Below are 26,917 nucleotides of genomic sequence, written 5' to 3'. Positions count from 1 at the left end.
ACTGCATGATTGACAGTGAACACAGATTGAATGCTACATGGTCCGCAACAGACCTGGTACAGGAATACAGTGACACACCCACTCATTCACTCAATCATGAAAGACAACTTGGCATACAGACAATCATTCAAACAAGCCACAGATTACAACTGTTGAAAAGAACTATGTTTACACCTGCTTTAGCTTGTGAAGTGTGTCCACAGTCTTTGAGAAAGCATATGCCGCATATTTGCACCACTAATAGTCTCACAATACTTTTACAAATGTGCCACGAATATGGCGGTTTCCAAAGAGATGTGCAGTACATGATTGACATGATGGTGTTTTTTTTTTTTTCGTTTTGTTTTTTTTGCAAAGCAAGCTAATGGCTACACCCTTGTTGAAGGTAAGCTTATATTACATATCGACCTCCCTCGGGCCCCCTGGGACCTCGCTTTGTACTTGCATTGGCATTAGCAGAAGTGGGGCTTGTAAACTCCTTGGAAGCAGATTTGGTCTTTCCCCCAGGAGAAGGTCCCATTGGCTGAATCTTGAGGATTCCTCCAGGTTCAACAATAGTGTTGATCACTGTGGTATGACAAAGATAAAACACCAATGGATATACTGTAGGGAAGGACCAGAGTGTATAGTACATAGTCAAAGTTAAAAAATCGAATGTTAATAAACTCACCTTCAAGTTGTCTCTGGACTCTTCGCAGTTCTTGGAGAATAGATGAGATTTCCTGTTTGCGAAGTGAGGAAAGATTATTACAGAATAAAGAAACATCTCTGAAATTAATGTTTGCCCTTTGGAAATTACATTGAAACTACTGTACCTTATTAGATGTCTTAAGGATGGGAACCTCATTTTCAACGTTGATTTTTGCCTCTATTTCATCCCAGACCTCTGTCTTGTTATGAAACAGAGCTCTAAAACAGACATAATATTTGTGGGACTAAAGACAAAAAACAGACACCTGGGGCCTCATTTATAAAGTGTACATATTCCCAGATTAGTTCTTAGAGTGTGTGTACAGTATGCTTAAATCCATGCCAACGCTCATTTTTATAAAACTTTCTTTGACGTGGAAAAATCACATCACTTTATCTAAACCGAGCACTGCAGGCTTTTGGAAATGTAAGCAATAAATGTTATTGCAGCTTGTTGTTCAAGATCAAGATCAAGTTTAAGATGGTTTCTGTGCAACATTTTAGAAATGAGGCCCCTGGACAGTATTGCTAGTTCTTTGTTTTAAATATATTAATAGAATCAAAAGGCATTGTGTGCTTTGACAATCTCAGTATATGTTAAAGTAAGATTTACCTTTAGCAGATACACATTTAAAATATATATTCTCTATTGTTGGAAAATGGACCAAAATACTGATGACTTATCCTGCACTACACAAATTTTGTTATATTCTCTAGGATGAGACTCCATTCTCTCCCATCTCCCCTCTTAACAGCTTGCAAGTAGCTTGTAAACATGATAAATACAGCTTAATGATTTTTAGAAGAAGAAGAAAGAACAATCCCTTCAAGATGTCCCACCCAAAGTTTGTTTTTAATTATGAAATTCTTTCTTCGTACTTCATTTTCTCTGCTAGTTGCTCCGTGTTCTCTCTGATAGCCTGGGAGAGCTGGGACACTGGGTTTAACATAAGATTGTCCAAAATTACCTGTGATAAAAAAAATAAAATAAAATGAAAGATTAAAATTAGAAATTATGTAATTGCATTTTTTCCTATTCAGTTACTGAGAGGCATTGCCATTGGCTATGCAGGCTATTACATCCTGAGTAAATAACTAATGGATTAGTTCATTAGTGTAATGAGCAAAGTATTTGACCAAATTTGACCTCTTCACGGTTCCAGGGACGCCGTCTGGAACTGTCATGGTCGTTCATATTTGAGTCCTGGTCTATTGGACTAGTTGAGCCTGGAGGAACCTTTTGATAGTTCAGACTTGCCTCGGGTATATGCTGTACCAGCTGCAGATTAATCAGGGATGGGAAAGCACCAGTAAGAACACGTGGACATGACAATGGCAGGTTAAATTTGATGTTAAGAGACAAATATCTCTGAGCTCAGATTACAATGGAGGCTTCCAGGAGTAAATCTCTGGGAAGATATCTGTGTGGTCATGCTAATTCAATGGTGAATAGAAAAGGGTTCTATGTTCACAGTCACAGCAATATTGATCCTAGTTTCTACAAGATACATTTGGAAAATATTTTTAAAGTGAACATAACCCGTTTTGTGAACACAGCCTAAGGAGTGAATTAGGAAGTGAGTTTCCATGCATTGGATGCATAAAAAAGGTATAAACAACAGGTTTCAAAGCTGGACATTGGACAGTTGTTAGTACATCAATACTGGCTCACAGAGAAAGTAATTAATTTTGGACACCACTTGGTAATAATGAGTGATGAATTCAGCACCTGAGGTAACAGGAACCTCTGTAATGATGCATATGGTCTCTGCACAAAAGAGAAAATATACAACAAAATGTATGCAAGATTAAACAAAAATGTTTACCTTAGTCTTAGTCCTTTTTGGGACAGAATATAATTTTCATGAAGTGTATCATGCGATAGCAATCCAAGACTCCAAACCAAACAGGCTTGCTTATCTAAATTTAATCTACAATTAATCTAATCTAAATTCTAAAATCTAAATTTTTTCTTCTTTGTGCTAATAAGGAAAATATAAAGATTTGCTGCATGTTCTGTTTTAAATTAAAAAAGTAATGGAATGGGTCAATGTACTGTATATGATGAGATATAATTTAACCAAGCAAGCAAACTTTAGGTGCACCTCCTCTCGGGTCGAGATAGTGGATGCTGGAGTATTAGGCATGGAGCCAGGGGAAGTGGTAGCTCCCATGCCTGACGATGTCTGGGAGTCACCATCCCCTGCAACATCATGTATTTCACGTGCAAGGATGGCGAGATCTTTGGCCAGATCTTGACTCAGCCTAAAGCAAGTAAGTATATAGGTAAAATGCAAAAAAAAATAAAAAATGAATTACTCACAAATTAGCCAATCCATTAGCATACCACACCACAACAACAACAAAAGTTAAATAACCTGGCGATTTCTGCACTATGAGTAGACCAGTTCTGGAAGTGTTCATTCTGAGTTTCATCCTCTTCCGTTTCCAAAGATTTTAGCCTCATTGGAATGGCCTTCTGTGGTGTCTGTGTCTGAGTTGAAGCTGAGGCGTGAGAGCGTTTATGTTTGGAATTGGTTTCAAACTCCTCCTCTGAGGTAGAGGAATTATCTGAATCCTTTTGTCTACAGTGGGAACCTCAAATTACAAACAAAAAAGTTTTTTTAAACAAAACATCAAATTACAATATTGTCAGGGATATTTAAAAATGTAATGTTATTCAGTTCTAGTGGTCTTGTCTAGAGGAACTGTAGCTAGAGAACATCTCTGAGATTTAAGATACTCACCAGTTGTGCTACTGTGTTTAACTTGGTTAGAACGTGTACGAGTGGTGGAGTGTTTCCCTGCTGATGCAGCCCCTTTGCTGGTAGCCTGCCTCACCTCACTTGAAGCCCCTTTCTTCACACTGCTATTTGCTTCTGTAGGACGGTTAGAAATGCCATGCTTGCTTGAGGTTGACTCATTGTCACTTGGAACAGTAAATGACCTTGTGCGTTTCCGAGGCATGGCAAGAATGTCAAGTCTTGACAGCTTCTTTCCCTCAGCAGGAGTCTTACTATGGTCGGAGCTCTGAGATGCACGGTCTGTCTCCACACCCTCATTGTCGGAGGCCTCACCTAGTCGAGCTCTGCGGAGCATGGAGGCACGGGTTGGTCTTGGGGCTGAAAGGCTATTGGACCTTGTCAGCACCTGATGGCTTCCTTTGGTCATCTTATTAGGGTCCTCCTTCTGCAGGGGTGCAGTGAGTTTTTTGCGGCTGTTGGGTCGTGAACTTGACTCATGGTCAGAAGCTGCAGCTTCATGCCACAGCTGTTGAGCATGCTGATTATCTGAAAGGTCTAAAGAACCACGGTTACCAGCACTTCGACGGAGCTGTAGTGGACGACTTAGTTCAGCTTTACTGGTATTATCAGCAGGGGCATGATTTCTACGTTTTTCTGATAGTCGTTCACGAGCTGTAGGTGGTCGTGCTTTGTCTTGTAAACCAGAAGATGACTTTTCTTTACGCTTATAACCTGCAGATGTGTGCTTCTTATTTGCACTGACAGGAGCATTTTTATTGCTGACCATGCTTACAGTACTGGCAGTATCAACATCTGAATCACCTGAAAGGGAGTCCTCTTGTGCAGGACAGCTTCCTTTTTTTGATTGCAGACTAAATTCAGGTAACTTTTCTTCTGGTGATGTCAAAGATTTCTCTGCTTCCTTAGGATAGGGAAATGTATCTCGAACAGCTTCCTCAGTATCGAGGCTTCTCAAAGCAGGATGACTAGAGATATGTGGCAGTTTTTTGACTTGAATGTTATCACTTGGCCTATCTTTGGTAAAACTCTCCTGTCGAACAAATGACATTGCTGTCTCTTTGGTGGGCACCACATCCCTGTTATGTGTCTGAAGATTTGGGGCTGATGAGTTAGGCTTCACTGGACGCCTAGACTCATGGCCACTCAAATGTCGTATCAAGACAGTTGTTGGAGGTATCTTGGGAGAGGAGTCTCTCTCTGGCTGTGAAAGAACTGGTCTTTTGGACACATCTGACTTGCAAGAACCATCCTCAGAGCCAATATAAAATGAGGTGGGTTTAGGAGTGGGTGTTGGCAACTCTCTTAATCCTCTGGAATGGTTAAGGTTTTCAGAAGGTGAATGTAATGTAGTTCCTCTCTTTACTTGGCTCCTTCCACTCCTATCAAGGATAGAGCTGTCGTCTGAACGGCTAGTGTCACTCAGACTGTCTGGGTCCACATCGTCTTGGACACGTAGCCTCTGAGTGCAGTCCTGCTGCTGTGGTGCTCGGGAACCTTTCTCTGGTGGCTCATGGTCCATGTTTGATTCATGCCGAATCAAGATACTGGGGGTGGTGTTCTCCAGTTTTTCTCCAGGTGGAACCTGAGGAAGTAGTCGCCTGGTTCTGGAACCTTGACTTCCCTCTGAGTCCAAGAAATCCAAGCTTTGACTAATCGTTGATGTCACACTGTCACCTTAAACATTATAAGAGTGAAAATAGTTAGGAATTTGCTGGCCTATACATAACTCAAACACCACTAGTGGTTTTTAATGACTGTACCTCTGTCTGCAGGTCCACTTTGGGATGGAATTCCCATAGATCCTTGAGTAGCCCCAGGGTCACTGTAAGTGTCTGCTAGGCTGGCCCAGCGTGAGACCCATTTAGGCCCTCCTACCTCAGGATGTGCCTAAGTCAAAAAGAGTAACACCTAACAATCATAATTACTCATCAATTGTTTACTATTTACAAACACAGTCGGACACAGTATTTCAGTAATGAAGGAGGGCAGTGCTGTCTGAGCTATATGTAATTGCAATACCTGCAGAGAGATGACTTGGTCCCCACCATAGCCCTGTGATGAAGTTGACATTACATCAGCTGCCATACCACGGCTATGACTCAAGAATAGTTGCTCATCTTTACCACCATCAATCGCAGGCCTATAAACCCCAAGTGTCTGACCACTGTATTCTGGTGCATCTAAAACACCAAACACCTGTGAAATATGAACAAAAGTAATTTACCATGTTTCTCAAATACCACTGTATTCCATTGTTCAGACCAAAGAGTCAGGTCTGAACAGGTGGTGCCAACCCAAACTCACACCAGCAGTTGAAACAGAAGTTGACATTTCGGACCACTCGAACAAACAGCACAATGCTTTGAAAGTGCCACAGAGCCACAGTTCCCTTTCATACTGTAGGTTCACTTCAATACTGCAATGATTTCATCGCTATGGGAACATCTCCGGTATGACGAATGTCTGAAGCCCTTATACCATCATGCCAATTCATTGCTCAAATACTGCTTAGCACCACCCTTTGCATACATCACGTATGTTATATCAGCGTGCTGCTTGCAATTTCATCAGATTTCATTTCCTTCAGGAAGCAGATCATCTGTTGCCTGTAGGAAAGTGTACTTTTTGTCATGTTCTCAGCTATTTTTGATCAAGAGAAGTTTACTCCTCTTCAGTGAACACGATGTGCTACAGGAGATATATTAAGCCAAGTGAGAGGTTCATCGCAGGAGCTGACACTCACGACAGGTGCGTACTATGTTTGGGCTTTCAATATGCTCAGGTGGAGCTTAATGGTCTATCTGATTGTCAACACTGCAATAGCCTGTGGCTAAAGGTGTTGCGCTCAAAGGATTTTCTAAGTTCCGTTTGTAGACTGTGTCCGAGAAACTGTTGACACTTAAGATGGTTCTTCTGGTGGCATTATCCTTCCTGAAGAGAGTAGGGATCTGCAGGATCTTTCCATCAGCCCTTTGTGTGTGGACTTTGTGGACTGGTTAAAGTCTTACTGTGACCCAGGCCAGATTATGTTCCTAAGGTTGCTTCGACTCTGTTTCGCTTACAGCAAGTGGTCTTAGAGGTCCTTGCCCGGTGAGGGCACTGAAGGTCTATGTTAACCACACAGCCCAGTGGCATGGATCAGACCAATTGTTTGTATGTTTGTATAAAAATAGGGGATCTTCTTTCACCAAACAGAGAAGGTCACATTGGATCTCTCTGGCCTATGAGGTGCATGGCTTGACTTAGCCTTTAGGGGTGCATGCTCATTCTACAAGAGCAGTAGCTTCTTCTCATGCTTTCTTTAAGGGGTCTGCGATGGATGTCTGTGCTGCTTGAGCAGACACTTTCCCTGGTCTTCCAGCTATCCGAGGTACGTCAAGGCATTATGGTGTAGCGTTCCCATAGCAATGAAGTCATTGCAGCATTGAAGTGAACCTATTAAAGGAAATGTCTAGGTTATGTATGTAACCTTGGTTACCTGAATAGGGAATGAGATGCTGCGATGCTGGCCATTCTGTACCTCCAATAGCACTTCCTTCGTCATGTGGAAATCTGATGAAATAGCGCATAGCGTAGCGTAAATGATGTATTTGTGTATGTAATGTAGCAGTATTTGGCCAGCTAATTGACGTGATGGTATAAGGGCTTCAGATATTCGTCACACCAGAGGTGTTCCGATAGCGATGACGTCATTGCAGCATCTCATTCCCTATTCAGGGAACCAAGTTTACATACGTAACTGAGACGTTTACCCCTCCTCAACTTTGCTTACTTATGATATCTCTATAGTAAACTGGGATAGGAGAAAGTAGTTTAACATTTTCAAATTACACCTGCTTCATCATTGTTAAAGTACCCCTATTATTGGTAATGAAAGGTTCATATTTTGGTTTTGGGAGTCCCCAACAACAGGTTAACATGCATGCAAGGTCAAAAAACATTTTCATTATTTCATAATATGTATTTATTTTTAAATTACTTGCTCAATGACTTCTAAATGATTTGCTCAATGATTCATTTTTCCAAACCCCTCTTTTGCATGACTGATTGGTCAGATTGGTCTCTCACCGCAGGGTGATTGGTCAGATTGGTCTCATTTCTGTTGCCTGTAATACCTGATAAAGCAGTGTTTGTGAGTGCAGTACTGCTTTGTTTACAGCGTTACCAGGGAAACTGCTGTTTTTTTACCGCTCCAAAAGCCCCAACTAGTGTCAAAGAATGAATTAGCATTTTTATTCAGAACAAATCGAAAAGAACAACACATGGGCAGGTAATATGCTAATGTTTCATGGTGACATCAACATGAAACAGCTTGGGATTTGTTTTTAAAAATTACTCCTTTCAAAGATTCAAAGTCGACTCTTTCTTTGAGAGACAATACATTTATACATGGTTCACTTTCAGATTTAAAACTTTGCAGGATGTTTTTAGTCACTTACAGCTGTGTTACACACTGCATGGAAATTTTCAAAAATCCATAATAAGGGCACTTTAAAGTCAGTCAATGACTACTCTGGATTTTGACTCTGGTATACACCAGTGGTATACAGTAACTTTTCTTAAGAAAAAGAAAAAAATGGTTTGTTACCTGATCAATCATACTTCTGGCTTCCTCCACTTCCTTATCTTGTGACTCTGTCTCAATTGTGTAGGTACCAGCATCACTCAGACTGTCCTCCTCCTCAGTTCGTGTCACCCTTGAGCCCTTAGTTTCAACACCACTAACTAACAGTGGTGAAAACGGTGACACAGGTGACCCAGCTGAGCGGAGTGGGGAGGCACTAGAAACTGGACACCTTCCTTGGGTTTGGGAAGTGACAGAAACAGGTGAGGTTGCTGGAATAAGAGACTGGGATAATGCAGGTAGTTGGGATGGAGAAGAAGGGTATGATACAGATGAGGGTCCAGGTTGCTCTGCTGGGGAGAGTAAAAGAGTGTGTGATGGGGACATCATCACAGGTGGGGCAGACATAGGAGGTGGGGAAGTCTTTCCCGTATCCTTCAAGAACTCAGCAGTAAATTCCTGAGCTAGTTTGGACTTCTTGCCGACACTCCCAAAAGGCTTAATGGTGATAGCTGGTGAAGAGCGAGATGAGGTCCCTAATAAAGATGTGCTCATCCCACTGTCTTCTGTCTTCTCTCTCTTCAGTGAGCTTGATCGCTGTGAACCTCCATGGCTTAAACCTTTCAGTGGAACAGTGATTTGCTGTGTTGGAGGAACATGCCCGTGCACAGAGGCAGGCCTTTCCCCATGAGCCAGACCTTTCCGTCTTTCTAGTTTGGCCTTCAGTGCAGAGTAGGAGTCAGCATGTGCAGAGTTGTGGGTAAACGACTGTGACCGCTTCTTTCTGGGATTATCATCAAAAAACTCAATAATGAAGGCCTGCTGGGAGTGCGGCTCAGGGTGAATGGACTTAACCTCTGTCTGGGGAGGAGAAGAGGCTTCTTGAACAGGATGGACCTCGCATTCATCAAGTTCTCCTTGATGGTGTTTGTGTGGAGAGACTGACTGGGGATGATGAAACTTTTGCATTGAGACAGACTCTTGGGACTGAACTGATTCAGATGGTTCAGATTTCCCTGATTGAGCTGACTGGTGTGACTGTACTGATGTTTGTGATTGAATGGAATGATGTGACTTGCTGCGTTGTCCTTTCATTACAGGTTCTTCTGAATCACTCTGAGTTCCATCTTCATGATGGTGTCCTATTAAGTTTATAGATATAATTGAAATTATGGCTGTCGTTCTGATCCATTGATTTAAAGCAAATAATTATAAAGAGAATAATATGATAAAAAGTAATGCAAATAATCATGCTTTGTACAACTGAATAGTAGCTTGTTCAGCTAGCCTGCAGCTAGCCTGCATCACTAAAGTCTGGAATTCACTACACAACTTAATATATATATATATATATATATATATATATATATATATATATATATATATATATATATATATATATATATATATATATATATATATATATATATATATACATACAATATATACAATATATATATTTTTTAAACACTAGGCATCATACACTTAAAAAACTGGTCATCATACACAAAACGACTGAGGATGGTACACTAGCAGACTTTGAAGTTGTGTGTTCTAAAATTGGCTGAAACTATCAAACATGTTTGATATCCTCTGACTGGGTGGATTTAGAGTCTTAAGCTAAAAAATCAAGTCTGTGACCATTATACACTACACAGTTGTCTATGGAATTTCTCAAATCAAATCTGCAGACTGGCTTTGACTTTTGGCAACTAGCATCAACTTCTCCAGATTGTAAATCAGTGAAAAATCAGGGCAAAAAATCGGCTAGTGTATTACAGGCTTAAACCACTCCTACCAAAAGCAGACAACATAACCACATAATGAGATTTTTAAATAGCACACATATCTTCATTTTAGAACTTTGCATAGAAAATTATGCATTAATTATTAATAATTAATCTATGTCTTACAGAAAGTGTATTTTTACTGTCAGTGCAAGATGTCTCTTACCTTTGAGTGTCCGAATATGCATCGCCAAGTCACTCTTAGTGCTGTACACATCCTCACACGGAGGCCGTCTGCACATCATACTGACATCACTCTGCACAAGCCAATCTGCCACTTTGCTCTCAGCTGATAGAATCTCTGTGGGTGTGGCTATCAGAGAATTATTGGGCTGTTGCTGTTGTTTGCTACGCTGACGAGAGGAAAACTTGGTCACATGATCCTTGATTTTCATTTTTCCTGGCATGCAGTCGTCAAACTCTATAGTAAAAGAAGCGTGACTCTGGACAACTGGAGGAGTAGAAATTAGAGGAATATTGGTGTCTTTGGTTGGGATATCAATTAAATCTGTTGCTGGGGATTTGGGTTGTATATGGAACTCCTTTGTTGGAATTTCAAAATAACTTGGCTCTCTGTGGTACGGGTAGGTTGACTTGACCTGGCTGTCACTGATCTCCTGAACAGATATGTTAAATTCATCCTCAGCTGTCGGGGCCTCCTTTGTGATATCTGTCAAGAGACACCCACACCAAACTGTAAATATGGTAAGACAAATATCCATATCAATAAAACACAAAAGTTGCCATAAGTGAGGACAAGTGCTTACCTGAATGACTCTCACCTGACCTTCGTATTTCATTGTGTGCTTCCTTGTTCCCAGAGTCCTCCTCACCCCACCATGATGGTTGGCCATACAGTGGTGTTGGCCGGGGTACAGGTGACTCTGAAGAAGAACAATTAAACAGGTAAAACTCAGAAAGAGAGGGGGTAAATTGGATGAAATTAAGATGAAAAGCTTTTATTCAATAGCAAATTTATTCAACAAGCAATTCCTGAAGTATCCAGACTTCTTGAAGTATCCAGTATACTGGATGAATTTGCAATATAAATTTGAGAGAGTAAGTTTTTTTTTGGAAATATATTTCTACCTGAAACAAGATTTTATTGAGAAAATCTCAATAATTTATATTATACTGAGCATTCATTCGAATTCTTTTGCTCAGACGTCTTTATTACACGTTAAAGTAACTACAATAGAACAAATAATTAACAAGTGCAAGCTTATCTATGAATCAAATACATCACATTAATACACAAAAAATTATTAATTTAGTATTAACTTAGTACTAGTATTAATTAGTATTTATTAGTATTAACTAATATATTTGTTTATCTATTATTATTATTATTATTATAAAAATTATTATTATTATTACTTCAGTATTTTATCTAAACAGTAAAAACCCTCATGTCTTTCTTCCATTTAAATCTTTTTCCCAAATTATTATTGTAACTGATAATATAACATGTAATAAAAATATGACGTGTGGGAATATATTCACTAACGATTTCAGACTTTTAGACACCACTGTCAAATGGATTTAGTGAGCTTTTCAGCGTTTTGCCTTATAGGATGTGAGGTGCATCAGCCATGTGGTAACTGCTCATTGATGGACATGTCAGTGCATTGCCAGCAGCTGGGCTAAGGCACAAGGATTATCTTTAGTATCTGTCACTTGACCAAAAGCTCAACTGGGAGGGGTTTATAAATAAACCAGGCCACTGTACTGCAGCCTTACAGATAAGCAGAGATTAACAAAGGCTGTGCTAACAGATAGAATGTTGTTGTCAAATATCCATGTTACAAAGCATTTTGTTTTATCAATCTCTCACCTCTATCTTTTTCTACTGACTTTGGTCATACTTGATCACTCTCACCTGTGAGACTCTTGCGTTCAGAGCGCTCTAATTTGGACTTTTCCTCCTGTAGGTTCTGTTGCTTGCTTTCTGTAGATTGTATGCCCATTTGCAGATGACTGGTGTACTTCTCATGCTGACATAGCAGGGGGAAGTTGACAAAAAAAGAATACATTTATAAATATATATTACATAGAACAGAAAATAGAAATAGAAAATACATATTCACACACAAACAGATAAATCCATACCTTGAGGGCCTCTTCAGGAACTTTATGTTGACTCCTTTCAAGAATATACACATGTGAATGTGCTCTTAATGTTAAGTCAATATATTATCATTTAAATGTATATAATCTTTAAAGGAAAACGCCACAGTTTTTCCATATTTCACTATGTTCTTCCCTCAGCTTAGACGAGTTGATACATACCTCTCCCGTCCCATTGCTGTTGTGCGCGGCACCACTATGTTAGCGCTTAGCCCTGCACCATTCATTCCTTAAGATCCAAACAGGGATGAATTTAGAAGCCACCGAACACTTCCATGTTTTCCCTATTTAAAAGACGATTACATGAGTAGTTACACAAGTAAGTATGGTGACCCAAAATAAAGCATAGTGATTTTCTCAGGAGTGATGATATTACTGTGCCAAGGTCGAAGTGCTGCGAAGTGCTCTTCCACCATACATTATAGTTATCAATTTTTATCCACTTAGAAAATCGCCACATTTTATTTTGTGCGGCCATTACTCGTGTAACTACTCATGTAACTGTCTTTCAAAAGGGAAAACATAGAAGTGTTTGGTGGCTTCTAAATTCATACCTGTTTGGATCCTAAGGACTGAATGGTGCTAAGCTAAACGCTAACACAGTGGCGCTACAGCAATTGAGTGCACGCACTGAGACAGGAGAGGTACGTATCAACTCATCTAATTTGAGGGAAGAACATAGGGAAATTTGAAAACAGCTATAACAGCTAACCAGGAAAAAAGGATATCATATCCAAAACGAACAATGTCTGACAGCTTGAGGGTTATGTATGTTTGGTCTGGAATTCTCAAGTCATTCACAAATGTCTGAAAAAGAAGAAAAGAAAACAAATAAAAATGTATATGTGCTTGAGATACAGAAATGCCAGAATTATTTTGCTTTTAGCCAAAACAGAAAATGAGAAAATGTTCCTTAGAAATGAGGATCAACACGAGAAATCTGTTGAGATTCAGAGTACAGAATCTGCTTCTGTTTCGGAGAAGAAATGCATACAGTTTCATAACAATTTGAGGTGACATAAGTGATGACAGAATTTTCGAGTGAACTATCCCTTTAAGAAAGCTTCCGATCCTAACCATAAAACATTTGTCACTGGAACATGGTCTGATACAAGGGTTAATTGATCATATCTGTACTGCAGTGAGGGCATCTGCAACAGCATCCCAAAGGCATGTTTGTCCGTTACCCAGGGGAAAAATCATTCAGTCTTTCACAGGTAACATCATGGTAGTCTGGAAAATGCAGTCATGTGTTCAGGCCTCAGTCTTTCTGAATTTCAGTCACATTTGCTATTTTGCTTACCCCATTTAAACTTCCAAGATCCTTGACAAGGTGCTCATCGGTGGCAGGGTTATAGTTGATAACAGCATGTTGTTTATCCACACTACGAGACTAAAGGAAGAAAAACATGTTCACATCCAACATCTTGTTTATTCTTGAATCTAACTCCACTGGAAATTATAATGTCAGCATAGGTTGGATATTTACAGCTGTTCAAAAAATCCCACATTTGTGCTGTGTGTTATAATTTGGCCACACAAGGGTACCACTAAAGTAACATTTAGAATAATAAAGTATGAATATGTTGTAAAATAAATGTTGTAGTCATTTGTCTTTTAAGGTGAGTGTAAGAATGTCAGATTATTCCTTCCACTTTTTTTTTTTTTTTTAATGTCTGAACTGACACAATGTGCTATGGAAAGTGGTCTAAGCTAAAGTGCACCTACACTGTTTACATAGTTCCTTGCATTGCCTGATTAACAGAATCCTCAAGTGAATAGTGCATTAATATAGCCACTGGAAGATTGGCTGACCAGAACTGACAACAAATTAGATTTAAAATTTACTTCAGTGTCTTTACTTTAGCAAGTAAACCATACTATATTTTTGCAAGTAAACTACTGTATACTGATGTCCACAGGGGTTGTCATGGTTATTCAAGATAATACCCCGTGGTTTACAGAGATTGACACAGAATTCTAAACTGGAGTGAGGTACTGGAGAAAAAACTTTGTTGACTGAAGTTGAGTTCTCACAAAAACATAGGGACTTGGTTTCTGCTGATTTTTGGCGTTATTTTTGTGCCTCAATCCTGAGTGAGTAATTGTACGTTTTGAACACAGAGAACTATATTTGGCAAGCACACTACATTATATTTTGAACAGAAATTAACAATCGCAAAAAAAAAAAAAAATTCGCTTGAACAAAGAAAAAACGATTCCGTGCTCAATAAATGTATTTGCTTGTTTGCTATTATCCATATTAACATGCAGTAATAACTCCTCTCACGCAGTTTACTCAGGTGCTCTCTCACAAACTTATTCTGTCAAGTCCCTCTCTCTCTCTCTCTCTCTCTCTCTCAACCTCTTAATTCTGTGCGCGCTCAACTCTTGACACATGCTCACTCAACTTACAACAGTGTTACAAGTATGCCACAAAATCAACCAATCGGAAAATTAAAGGTCAATTGTGATGCAGCAGGCGCAGTGATATTACGCAGCACATGAAAATATTCCTGTTTTCCAAAAGAAGGTTTTTGCAGTTGTGTTTTGTATTGACCTCAGTAGTATTCTCTAGGCAGTGAAGTACATCTACATTTATATTTAGTCATTTAGCAGACGCTTTTATCCAAAGTGACTTACAAATGAGGACAATGGAACATTATGGAAGCAGTCAAATTCAACAATCGATATGGATGAAATAATTTTTTATGATCATGATCAGCGATCAGCGATCAAAACGCTTCAGTTGTCTATTACAAACATACCTGACACACAAGGTGCATAATTTTGACCTATCAGACTGCAGAACAGTCTCCAGTCTTTCACACATTCACACTTACTTTGGCATATGCATATCTTTTACGGTAGATAAAACTAATAAATAGTTTCTTTAATGTTACTGTACATAACATCTCAATTGACCCCCTTTCATGTATAAAATTCTCAGCTTTCAAATTTTGTAATTTTTTTAAAGAAATTCATACAATAAATACCATTTTGTGGCTCTTAAATGTGTCATGACAGATAACTGTAGTGCCTCAGCACATGTGGCATATGAACCAATCATCCTTCCTCTTTACATGAAATAAACATGAATGAACATCAGAAGGAATCTTGTTTAAATTGCAGAAAGACGTCAATATACATTTTCAAGATCAAGTAAAATTAATTATAAATCTCTCCTGTCTATTTTGTTGGGGGGGGGGCAGATTCTGCGTTATGATTGGTCAGATTGGCCATCAGTCAAAGTCTCTGTGAAGGGTCAGTTACGCCTCTTGTATCTGTTGGCCTACAGTTCAAGATGAAATTTGAGAAAAAATGCTCACTAGTCTTCCTTGACCAGCCACACGACTTTACATTCTGCATGCATGGTAATGGTCTCACTGTGCTTTGAAATAATTTATTCACATCCAGCACGAGCAATATCCAAAACAACTGAACAGATTTAGCCAATTTAACAGCTCCTTTCATCTGTTAATTTTTACTAAAACCCACAAACTAACATTTTATAATATAGCCTTTCTACTAATATAACACAGCCCATCTAATAATATAACATCTAATAATACCTGACACATAGTGATTTACTGAATTATAGCCTGGAAATAATCAGGGTTGGAGCTAATCTCTGCAGCGCAATCGCCCTCCAGGACAAGATTTGAAGGACCCTGTATGTAACCCTGTAATTATTAAAATAATATTTTACTTCATATAAACTAAAACTACCTCTATAAAAGTTACTTTGATATTACCCAAAATGTAATATATGTACACTATACTAATAGTGGCATTAACAATAAATACCATAATTCCATATTTCTGGTGGATTGAAATGCTTGTATTTACAATTTTGAACAATTTTCCTCAAGACATCAATTTACATTATCGGAGCTATTTAATCTGGTTTCAGCTAGTTTAAGAGCCTTAATTGTTTACATATAATGTTATAAGTGTGGTGTGTCGAATTCAAATGGATTAATCATTTGTTATCACTAATAAAGCGGCAAATGCGACAAGTTTGTCAGTGCTGTGGGAGTGACACCGGAAACTCCACTATTCCTATCTTTCACAGCCAATCACAGGCCACCTCTATCTTTGGGCCCTAGGGTTTCTGCCCCACCTAGCCCTTATGCTGACCAACAGTACTTCAACATGACACAACACAAATTACTACAGCTGTAGTGCTAGCTTTGTAGACAATTTTGTCTTTTTCTTACAGAAGATGATGTTCATTTTCTATATTCATTATTATTTTGTACTATATATATGTACAGCTCCTGGTGCATTCACAAATGTGGTTAAGACATGCTTTTTTTATATTTCAATGGAAGTGCAAATGAAAATCCTACCTGCAGCATTAGCTCACAGTCCTCCCGGCCAACAAAGATCATTTCCCGTGGCAGACGGTGACGAGTACCAGAGCTGCTGACCAGGAACCATGATGTCACGCTCATCTTTGTTTCTCAGAGAAACCCCTTTGCATCCTGTGATATAAATGATAAAAACATAACATGAAAAACTGTATGTTTGTTAAGGAGAATTTTTATTTAATACTTTAATATCAGAGGTCAAGAAATGTATCGTAGTCAAATAACCTCTAAAGTCATGTCAGATTATCTTATTATTAGCTTATGTCATTATATAAGTATGCAATAAGCACTAATAAAAAGATAAAAGTTAAAAGATAGGACAGTGTTAATTAATTTTCATTTACCAGGAAATTTCATTTTGCTTCCCAGCAAACATTGGTCCGATGGCGACGTCGTGTCGCCGGCCAAAAATAGTCGCGGTAGGATGGCATAAATCGGTAGAAATATGTAACACAGAACATTTCCTAAAAATGCATTCAGATATGTTTGTACATGTCTATAGTTCTATGGGGTTGCATGTATAATTGTTACTTTGACTTTTAGCTGCGTGTAGTTCACTATTTACCGTGTTCTGAATCGGTTGTGAGAGGACGTCACTATTTGACGTCTTTTACACGTGCATTACACGTCCATCGTGACCCTCTATGAAATCCTTGTGGAATATGCAAAAGCTGTGCTTACACCTTGATTAATACTGCAATAATTAATTTAAGTGCACCAAGTAGTTTTTAAGAGGTTTTAAAGAGGTTGTGAATAGACGTCCACTGACGTCTTTTACACGTCTCATCATGGTTGGGAAAAGACATCCAAGCAAGACTAGCAAAAAATGTTTTTATACGAAGTAAATATATTTACTTTATCTTGTTTAAATAAATTATGATGACAAACTGCCCAGTGTGGTTAAGTGATTGCCATGCTACAATTTAGTCATCATTTCAACCTGTTTTATGTATTCGTTGTTATTATTTTTATGGAATCTATGCATATACATGTAAAACAGATATATATCCGGTCACCATTTCGGTCTGAGTTGTAATTGCCAAAACGGTGCTGCCAAGATGTAGACACAAAACATAGTAATATATTTCGTGATACTACAAAATCCCGCGATAGGATAGATTATCTCGCGAGATCTCGCGGTCTTCCGGTTCCGGAACATTCAGCAGGCAACCATGACGAGAGGACTCGAAGAGGACTCGAGGGAGATGTATCGATATATATTATATAAAATCTACTGTTGGGTAAGTACATTTTGTATTATTTGATTAACGTTCTTGAGTTTTACTTGTTTGACACGAAGGAACCGAGAGAAATGATGCCCACGTTGTCAACTGAAATTCACTGAGTAAGGCTAAAATTCGCTAACGTTAGTAGGCTAAAAGTTACTTATTGATGTAATTTTTATTGGTACGCTTTAATTATTTATTCAGGGGACATCACAGCCCTCCTGTCTTATCACAAAATGTAAAATGTTTATTTTAAAAATAAATATATTCTCTTCCCTCAGATGCTGTGAAGAAGTGGAGGCTCTGAGACTGATGCAGCGATGGCAGAACACCTGAAGCTCGCTCCAGGAAGAGCTGAGGGTGGAGGTTACAAGAAATGAGCCAAACTACTGTAATGTGTTTAAGGGATAGTTCACCCAAAAATGAAAATAGTCATAATTTTCTCACCCTTATGTTACGATCATAATCATTTTTCCTACAATGGCAGTTAATGGATTGTGAGATCTGCTTGGTTACAAATATTCTTCCAAATATCTTTGTTTATAAGACAACTGTGTAAGTCAATGACAAGATTAATAAAGACATGATAAAAAGAAACCATCTTTTAACATTTTAGTCGAAAACACGTGAACGCATTCTCAGAAATGGAATATTTTAATTCATGTCGGTTCTATATAGTTTAACATCATTTACGCTACTTTGATTTTATAAATGGCAATGATTTCAAACATATTTTATGATGAGGGTCTTCTATGTTTTATGATTTTCTTGTCACATGACAACAATGGCTCCTGCAAGGTGGTTATGCCACGTTCAAATATAATATTCTTAATATTATTTATATGATTAAAGTATTTAAAAATAAATGCAATTAATAAAGATTACATTGAAAAACAAATTTTTTTAAATAGATTTTTATTATCTTGAAGATTCTTATTTGTCATTGACCCAGTAAAACAAACGTGAAAACAATATCGTCAGAACATAGAAAGGTATACAGGTTTGAAACATGAGGGTGAGTAAATGACAGAATTTTCCCTTTATATAATAATTCAGTAATTAAATTTAATAATAATAATTAAATTTTGGGGTAAACTATCCCTTTATAAATTAATTCAGTATTTTGTAATTGGTATTTTAGTTTGGTTAACAGATGCTAAACTGTTCAAAAACAATAAAATTTGCTAAATCAGAACATGCTTCTTTTTTTGCATATGTCCACAAATAATGTGTTATTGTTTGTGATGTACTTTTGATTAAGATGTTTTATGGACGTTCAGGTCTGACTGGACTGATCTCGAACTTTTGTCAAGATGTGTTAAACCTCAAGACATAATTGATTGTCTTTCACGATGTTACACAGTGGGTGTGTGATTATTTTATATGCAAGCTTATATATACATACACTTAAACTATGCAGCAACGCATTTAAACATTTAAACGACGACGTCCAGAAATCGACGCATTTGGACGTCCAGAAGACGACGCATTTAGACGTCCAGGAGACGTGCAGAAAAGACGTGTAGTTCACGTCCAGGAGACGTCAAAGACGTCGGTTCAACTTTCATTTTGGAACTATTTTTCAACCATGACGGGACGTGTCGGACGGACGTCTTTTCAACGGTCAAAAGACGTCCAAATGTTTGCTGGGTTATTGTGTTAATGTCCATAAGTACATATTTCACATTATTCAGGTTTTTTTTAAGTTTTGAAATATTAAAAAAAACTGGACACAATCGAAATGTACCAAAGTTCATTATAACACAAAGGTTAAATTCAATGGAGTGCAATTATTAGCCAAAACCACTTATTTACATCCTTAAACGGTTAGTTTGCCCAATTTGCAAAATTATGTCATTAATAACTTACCCTCATGTTGTTTCAAACCCGTAAGACCTCCGTTTATTTTTGGAACACAGTTTAAGATATTTTAGATTTAGTCCAAGAGCTCTTAGTCCCTCCATTGAAGCTGTGTGTACAGTATGCTGTCCATGTCCAGAAAGGTAAGAAAAACATCATCAAAGTAGTCCATGTGACATCAGAGGGTCAGTTAGAATTTTTTGAAGCATTGAAAATACATTTTGGTCCAAAAATAGCAAAAACTACGACTTTATTCAGTCTTCTCTTCCGTGTCTGTTGTAAGACAGTTCAAAACAAAGCAGTTTGTCATATCTGGTTCGCGAACTAATCATTCGATGTAACCGGGTCTTTTTGAACCAGTTCACCAAATCGAACTGAATCGTTTTAAACGGTTCGCGTCTCCAACACGCATTAATCCACAAATGACTTAAGCTGTTAACTTGTTTAATGTGGCTGACACTCCCTCTGAGTTAAAACAAACCAATATCCCGGAGTAATATTGGTTTGTCAGACTGTCAACTGTCAGAAAGAACTACTGGTGATCCGAAAACCGATGCAACCGGTTCTTGACTCGTGAACGAGTCATTATCTGGCTCGGCTTCATCTCTCTCTTCACAGCAGTTCAGTCAGTGTACTGTTTGAGTACATGAATTACTGCGGGATATTGGTTTGTTTGAACTCAGAGGGAGTTTCAGCCACATTAAACAAGTTAACAGCTTAAGTCATTTGTGGATTAATGCGTATGGGAGACGTGAACCGTTTAAAATGATTCAGTTCGATTTGGTGAACTGTTTCAAAAAGATCCGGTTACATCAACAGTAAGATTGTTATTCATGCCGGCGCTAATGATGTTCGACTTCGCCAGTCGGAGATCACTAAAAATAACATTTAAGAGGTGTGTGAACTTGCAAGCACGATGTCAGACACTGTAATATGCTCTGGTCCCCTCCCTGCATACCGTGGTGATGAGATGCATAGCAGATTGTCATCACTCAATGGCTGGATGTCTAAGTGGTGCCCACAGAATAACATAGGTTTCATAGACAATTGGACAAGCTTTTGGGGCAGACCTGACCTGCTTAAAAGAGATGGTCTTCATCCCTCCTGGGGTGGCGCCACTCTTCTCTCTAGAAATTTGGCAAATAGTCTTCGTGTTTATACTTGACTAACTGGGGCCCAGGTCAGGAAGCAGACAGACTGGCTAAACCGACCGTCTGCTAGCCGCCTCCCGTCACAGAGGTCAGTTAATTCTCAGCACATAGAGACTCTTTCACCTAGATATCACACTATAGAGACTGTGTCTGTTCCCCGAACTAGAAAAAAAACAAAAAACGTCCAAACCAAGTTAAGATTAACAATTTAATTGAGGTTCAACAAATAAAAAACAGAAGCAATATGGATAAACAAATGATGAAGCTTGGCTTATTGAATATCAGATCCCTTTCTACGAAAACACTTTTTGTAAATAATATGATCACTGATCATAATATAGATGTACTCTGTTTGACAGAAACCTGGCTAAAACCTGATGATTACATTATTTTAAATGAGTCCACCCCCCAAGATTACTGTTATAAACATGAGCCGCGTCTAAAAGGCAAAGGTGGAGGTGTTGCTTCAATTTATAACAACGTTTTCAGGATCTCTCAGAGAGCAGGCTTCAAGTATAACTCGTTTGAAGTAATGGTGCTTCATATAACATTATCCAGAGAAACAAATGTTAATGATAAATCCTCTGTTATGTTTGTACTGGCTACTGTATACAGGCCACCAGGGCACCATACAGCCTTTATTAAAGAGTTTGGTGATTTTATATCCAAGTTAGTTCTGGCTGCAGATAAAGTCTGAATAGTTGGTGATTTTAATATCCATGTTGATAATGAAAACGATGCATTGGGATCAGCATTTATAGACATTCTGAACTCTATTGGTGTTAGACAACACGTTTCAGGACCTACTCATTGTCGAAATCATACTCTAGATTTAATACTGTCACATGGAATTGATGTTGTTGATGGTGTTGAAATTATTCAGCCAAGTGATGATATCTCAGATCATTATTTAGTTCTGTGCAAACTTCATATAGCCAAAATTGTAAATCCTACTTCTTGTTACAAGTATGGAAGAACCATCACTTCTAACACAAAAGACTGCTTTTTAAGTTATCTTCCTGATGTATCCAAATTCCTTAGCATATCCAAAACCTCAGAACTTGATGATGTAACAGAAACTATGGACTCTCTCTTTTCTAGCACTTTAAATACAGTTGCTCCTTTACGCTTAAGGAAGGTTAAGGAAAACAGTTTGACACCATGGTATAATGAGCATACTCGCAACCTAAAGAGAGCAGCCCGAAAAATGGAGCGCAGCTGGAGGAAAACAAAACTAGAGGTATTTCGTATTGCTTGGCGGGAAAGTAACATATCCTACAGAAAAGCATTAAAAACTGCTAGATCCGATTACTTTTCTTCTCTTTTAGAAGAAAACAAGCATAACCCCAGGTATTTATTCAATACAGTGGCTAAATTAACGAAAAATAAAGCCTCAACAAGTGTTGACATTTCCCAACATCACAGCAGTAATGACTTTATGAACTACTTTACTTCTAAAATTGATACTATTAGAGATAAAATTGCAACCATTCAGCTGTCAGATACAGTATCATATCACACAGTGCACTATAGACCCCCTGAGGAACAGTTCCACTCATTCTCTACTATAGGAGAGGAAGAATTGTATAAACTTGTTAAATCATCTAAACCAACAACATGTATGTTAGACCCTATACCATCTAAGCTCCTAATAGAGGTGCTTCCAGAAGTCATAGATCCTCTTCTGACTATTATTAATTCCTCATTGTCATTAGGATATGTCCCCAAAACCTTCAAACTGGCTGTCATTAAGCCTCTCATCAAAAAACCACAGCTTGACCCCAAAGAACTAGTTAATTATAGACCAATCTCGAATCTCCCTTTTCTGTCCAAGATACTAGAAAAGGTGGTATCCTCACAATTATATTCCTTCTTAGAGAAAAATGGTATATGTGAGGATTTCCAGTCAGGATTTAGACCGTATCATAGTACTGAGACTGCTCTCCTTAGAGTTACAAATGATCTGCTCTTATCATCTGATCGTGGGTGTATCTCTCTATTAGTTTTATTGGATCTTAGTGCTGCGTTTGACACATTGACCACAAAATTCTTTTGCATAGACTTGAACACTTTGTTGGCATCAGTGGAAGTGCATTAGCATGGTTTAAATCGTACTTATATGACCGCCATCAGTTCGTAGCAGTGAATGAAGATGTATCCTATCGATCACAAGTGCAGTATGGAGTACCTCAAGGCTCAGTACTAGGGCCGCTACTCTTCACGCTCTATATGTTACCCTTGGGAGATATCATCAGGAAACATGGTGTTAGCTTTCACTGTTATGCTGATGATACTCAACTCTATATTTCTTCGCAGCCCGGTGAAACACACCAATTTGAAAAACTAATGGATTGCTTAGTCGATATAAAAAACTGGATGACAAGTAATTTCTTACTGCTAAATTCTGAAAAAACAGAGGTGTTAATTATAGGACCTAAAAACTCCGCTTGTAATAACCTAGAACACTGTCTAAGACTTGATGGTTGCTCTGTCAATTCTTCGTCATCAGTTACGAACCTAGGTGTGCTTTTTGATCGCAATCTTTCCTTAGAAAGCCACGTTTCTAGCATTTGTAAAACTGCATTTTTCCATCTCAAAAATATATCTAAATTACGGCCTATGCTCTCAATGTCAAATGCAGAAATGTTAATCCATGCTTTTATGACCTCAAGGTTAGATTATTGTAATGCTTTATTGGGTGGTTGTTCTGCACGCTTAGTAAACAAACTACAGCTAGTCCAAAATGCAGCAGCAAGAGTTCTTACTAGAACCAGGAAGTATGACCATATTAGCCCGGTCCTGTCAACACTGCACTGGCTCCCTATCAAGCATCGTATAGATTTTAAAATATTGCTTATTACCTATAAAGCCCTGAATGGTTTAGCACCTCAGTATTTGAATGAGCTCCTTTTACATTATAATCCTCTACGTCCGCTACGTTCTCAAAACTCAGGCAATTTGATAATACCTAGAATATCAAAATCAACTGCGGGCGGCAGATCCTTTTCCTATTTGGCACCTAAACTCTGGAATAACCTACCTAACATTGTTCGGGAGGCAGACACACTCTTGCAGTTTAAATCTAGATTAAAGACCCATCTCTTTAACCTGGCATACACATAACATACTAATATGCTTTTATTATCCAAATCCGTTAAAGGATTTTTAGGCTGCATTAATTAGGTAAACTGGAACCAGAAACACTTCCCATAACACCCTATGTACTTGCTACATCATTAGAAGAATGGCATCTACGCTAATATTAGTCTGTTTCTCTTTTGTTTCCGAGGTCACCGTGGCCACCAGATCCAGTCTGTGTCCAGATCAGAGGGTCACTGCAGTCACCCGGATCCAGTATGTATCCAGACCAGATGCTGGATCAGCACCTAGAAAAGACCTCTACATCCCTGAAAGACAGCGGAGACCAGGACAACTAGAGCCCCAGATACAGATCCCCTGTAAAGACCTTGTCTCAAAGGAGCACCAGGACAAGACCACAGGAAACAGATGATTATTCTGCACAATCTGACTTTGCTGCTGCCTGGAATTGAACTACTGGTTTCGTCTGGTCAGAGGAGAACTGGCCCCACAACTGAGCCTGGTTTCTCCCAAGGTTTTTTTCTCCATTCTGTCACCGATGGAGTTTCGGTTCCTTGCCGCTGTCGCCTCTGGCTTGCTTAGTTGGGGACACTTCATCTACAGCGATATCGTTGACTTGATTGCAAATAAATGCACAGACACTATTTAATTGAACAGAGATGACATCACTGAATTCAATGATGAACTGCCTTTAACTATCATTTTTTCATTATTGACACTGTTTTCCTAATGAATGTTGTTCAGTTGCTTTGACGCAATGTATTTTGTTTAAAGCGCTATATAAATAAAGGTGACTGACTGACTGACATCGAATGATTCGTTCGCGAACCGGATATGACAAAATGCTTTGTTTTGAACTCGCTCACAACAGACACGGAAGAGAAGACAATGCTTAATAAAGTCGTAGTTTTTGCTATTTTTGGACCAAAATGTATTTTCGATGCTTCAAAAAATTCTAACTGACCCTCTGATGTCACATGGACTACTTTGATTATGTTTTTCTTACCTTTCTGGACATGGACAGTAGACCGTACACACAGCTTCAATGGAGGGACTGAGAGCTCTCGGACTAAATCTAAAATATCTTAAACTGTGTTCCAAAGATAAACGTAGGTCTCACGTGTTTGGAACAACATGAGGGTAAGTTATTAATGACATCATTTTCATTATTGAGTGAACTATCCCTTTAATGACAATTCCTTCCCATACTCACCCAAAAATCGGAGTCTTTTCTACCTGAAAACCTAAGCAGGTTAATTTGACGAAAGCATTCAAATGAAATTCAGTCTCATCTGTAATAAGATGGGAATTAACCATCAAATTTTCATGCTCCATTTTACCAGTGAATGACAACAGAACTGTGGAAAATGTACAGTAAGACAGATGTTTGGGAATTTTAGACAGCACTGACTGATCTGGTACACACTACAGCATGTAATTCAGTAAAGGCATTAAGAATTCACCCTAATTAGGATTTATGGTCATTACTTATAGGAAAAAAATTGTTGGGTTTAGTTCTACCTCCGGTAGGGGTATCTCAAAAACTAAAGCACTTTTTGACCATTTGTCACTAGCCTATTAATCCTCACAATTGTGCAGGACTTTATGCACGCTAAGACAGAGCTATTAGACATAACGTGTTCTTGTTTTAACTGTAGTTTGATTTGTGCAGATGTTCTTCACAAAATGGATGCTTAACCGTTGCATACTTGCTGACAATGTTAAACGTTATTAGATAAGACAGCTGTCTAGACAGGTTACGTCGGATTAATATTTTTGAGAGGACACAAAGGTTTTCTAGAAAATGCAGCTGTAATGAAAGATAGTGAGAGAGGGGGCTATTGAGATTTACACTGCAGACAAATAAATAAATATACACACACACACACACACACACACACACACATATATATATATATATATATATATATATATATACATATATATATATATATATTTATTTATGAGCAAAATTCATCAACTATGATTCTTAGTATTTACAGGTTTACATATTTAGTATTAAACACACATTCAATACAGTATACTGTTTTATATATATAGAGAGAGAGAGAGAGAGAGAGAGATATGGATGGATGGATGGATAGATAGACACACACGCATATATATATATATATATACATGCCAGAACACACGTTGGTATTTCATCAGGCCTGCACAGATAATTAATCTTTCATCTCTTCATCTCTAAAACTGTAGAATCAAGCATTCACGTCATTCACGCATTGTTAGTGAACAATAGGATTTAGCATGCAAGTATAGTTTTGTGTGTTTTATGTCAGTCACATTTGCAATAAATCGGGCCTATGTCTGCTTCACACAATCATCATAATTGACTCACAGCAGAAGCGAGCAGCAATGATTTGGTGATGGAGTGATCAGCTGCTGTCGCACCAGCACAGAGAGACGCATTCTGCTGTCTTTCTCTAATTATTTACATCAGATATAAATTTGACGTCAGTAACCTATGCCTGGACCAAATACACGAATTCACAAATATTTAGCCATATTGATTCTCATGGCTGAATTGAGACACCTCTCCGATATGAGATGATTCGCGTAATTTAACCATATGGCAAACTGCTCAGTATTATGTACAAAAAAAAATCGTTACACGTATGAGAAACATTAACCCTTCTACACTGTGAAATGTGATAAATCTAGTGCGAATCTGGCCTTTCATCCTCAGCCTCTGATGATGCTGAATATCCTCCGACCTTACCTACAGTACTCCAGATGCACTGATCTCTCCCAGATAAACAAAAGAACTGTCCCCTTCCGCAACACTATAAGCGCTTCCTCGACTATACGATGTTATTTAGCGAAATCCAGTTAAAAGATCGTAGATTCTCATCAGTGTTGTGGCTCCATGTAGACTACACCCTCTCCCGTTAGACACAGATGACGCTGTCGAGGCATCCGCGTCCAGCGCCGCCACCGGTGCATTTCTGCAGCAGAGCAGAATACTGCAACACTACTGAACCACCACGCATCCCGAGTCGGGTGTCCAGTATAATGAAGACACTTGGCTTTTTCATTGGCTCCAGAGCAGGGGGAATATGTAAATAAAGTTTAGCCTATATATAAAAAGAAAATAATTTAAAGAAAATAATTAATTTGCATGTATTCTTTTATTGCTAATTTCATGTCATATGTTTAATTTTTAATATGTCTTATCTAATTTGTCAATGCATATTTTAATGTGAATATGAATTTGGAATAGATTTGTATTACTATGTTAGGTAATTTTTTTCACA

At 38.3% G+C, this 26,917-nt stretch overlaps 1 protein-coding gene across 6 annotated transcripts; it reads right to left on the bottom strand.

The window, feature by feature from the left end:
* Positions 1 to 46: 46 nt before the first annotated feature.
* Positions 47 to 26,612, bottom strand: cep170bb (centrosomal protein 170Bb). Of its 6 annotated transcripts, none has more exons than XM_059513280.1 (20): positions 26,383 to 26,612; positions 16,286 to 16,420; positions 13,237 to 13,326; positions 12,662 to 12,740; positions 11,916 to 11,974; positions 11,686 to 11,800; positions 10,574 to 10,690; positions 9,973 to 10,500; positions 8,044 to 9,161; positions 5,475 to 5,651; positions 5,216 to 5,342; positions 3,438 to 5,129; positions 3,069 to 3,288; positions 2,796 to 2,955; positions 2,420 to 2,458; positions 1,838 to 1,969; positions 1,570 to 1,658; positions 816 to 909; positions 671 to 722; positions 47 to 567 (listed from the first exon to the last, which is right to left on the bottom strand). In XM_059513280.1, the coding sequence occupies exons 2-20, from the start codon at positions 16,388 to 16,390 to the stop codon at positions 392 to 394; spliced, it is 5,169 nt and encodes a 1,722-aa protein (XP_059369263.1). In that variant the 5' UTR covers positions 16,391 to 16,420; positions 26,383 to 26,612; the 3' UTR covers positions 47 to 391. The 6 variants fall into 6 exon arrangements, with proteins under 6 accessions (XP_059369263.1, XP_059369264.1, XP_059369265.1 ...); XM_059513281.1 differs by having other exon boundaries at positions 10,589 to 10,690; XM_059513282.1 differs by having other exon boundaries at positions 9,973 to 10,476; positions 26,383 to 26,611.
* Positions 26,613 to 26,917: the final 305 nt, after the last annotated feature.

The sequence above is a fragment of the Carassius carassius genome, chromosome 27 (genome assembly GCF_963082965.1).
Source record: "Carassius carassius chromosome 27, fCarCar2.1, whole genome shotgun sequence".
Lineage (NCBI taxonomy): Eukaryota > Metazoa > Chordata > Actinopteri > Cypriniformes > Cyprinidae > Carassius > Carassius carassius.
Note: the sequence above shows the minus strand (reverse complement) of the source record. Positions and strands in the feature narration are given on the sequence as shown.

Excerpts from the sequence above, each read along its gene's own strand:
- cep170bb (XM_059513280.1), bottom strand. The coding sequence starts at position 16,390 with ATGAGCGTGACATCATGGTTCCTGGTCAGCAGCTCTGGTACTCGTCAC. Across the intron at positions 5,130-5,215 it reads AAGTGGACCTGCAGACAGAG|GTGACAGTGTGACATCAACG; the intron begins GTACAGTCATTA and ends ATAATGTTTAAG. Across the intron at positions 568-670 it reads AGTCCAGAGACAACTTGAAG|TGATCAACACTATTGTTGAA; the intron begins GTGAGTTTATTA and ends GTCATACCACAG.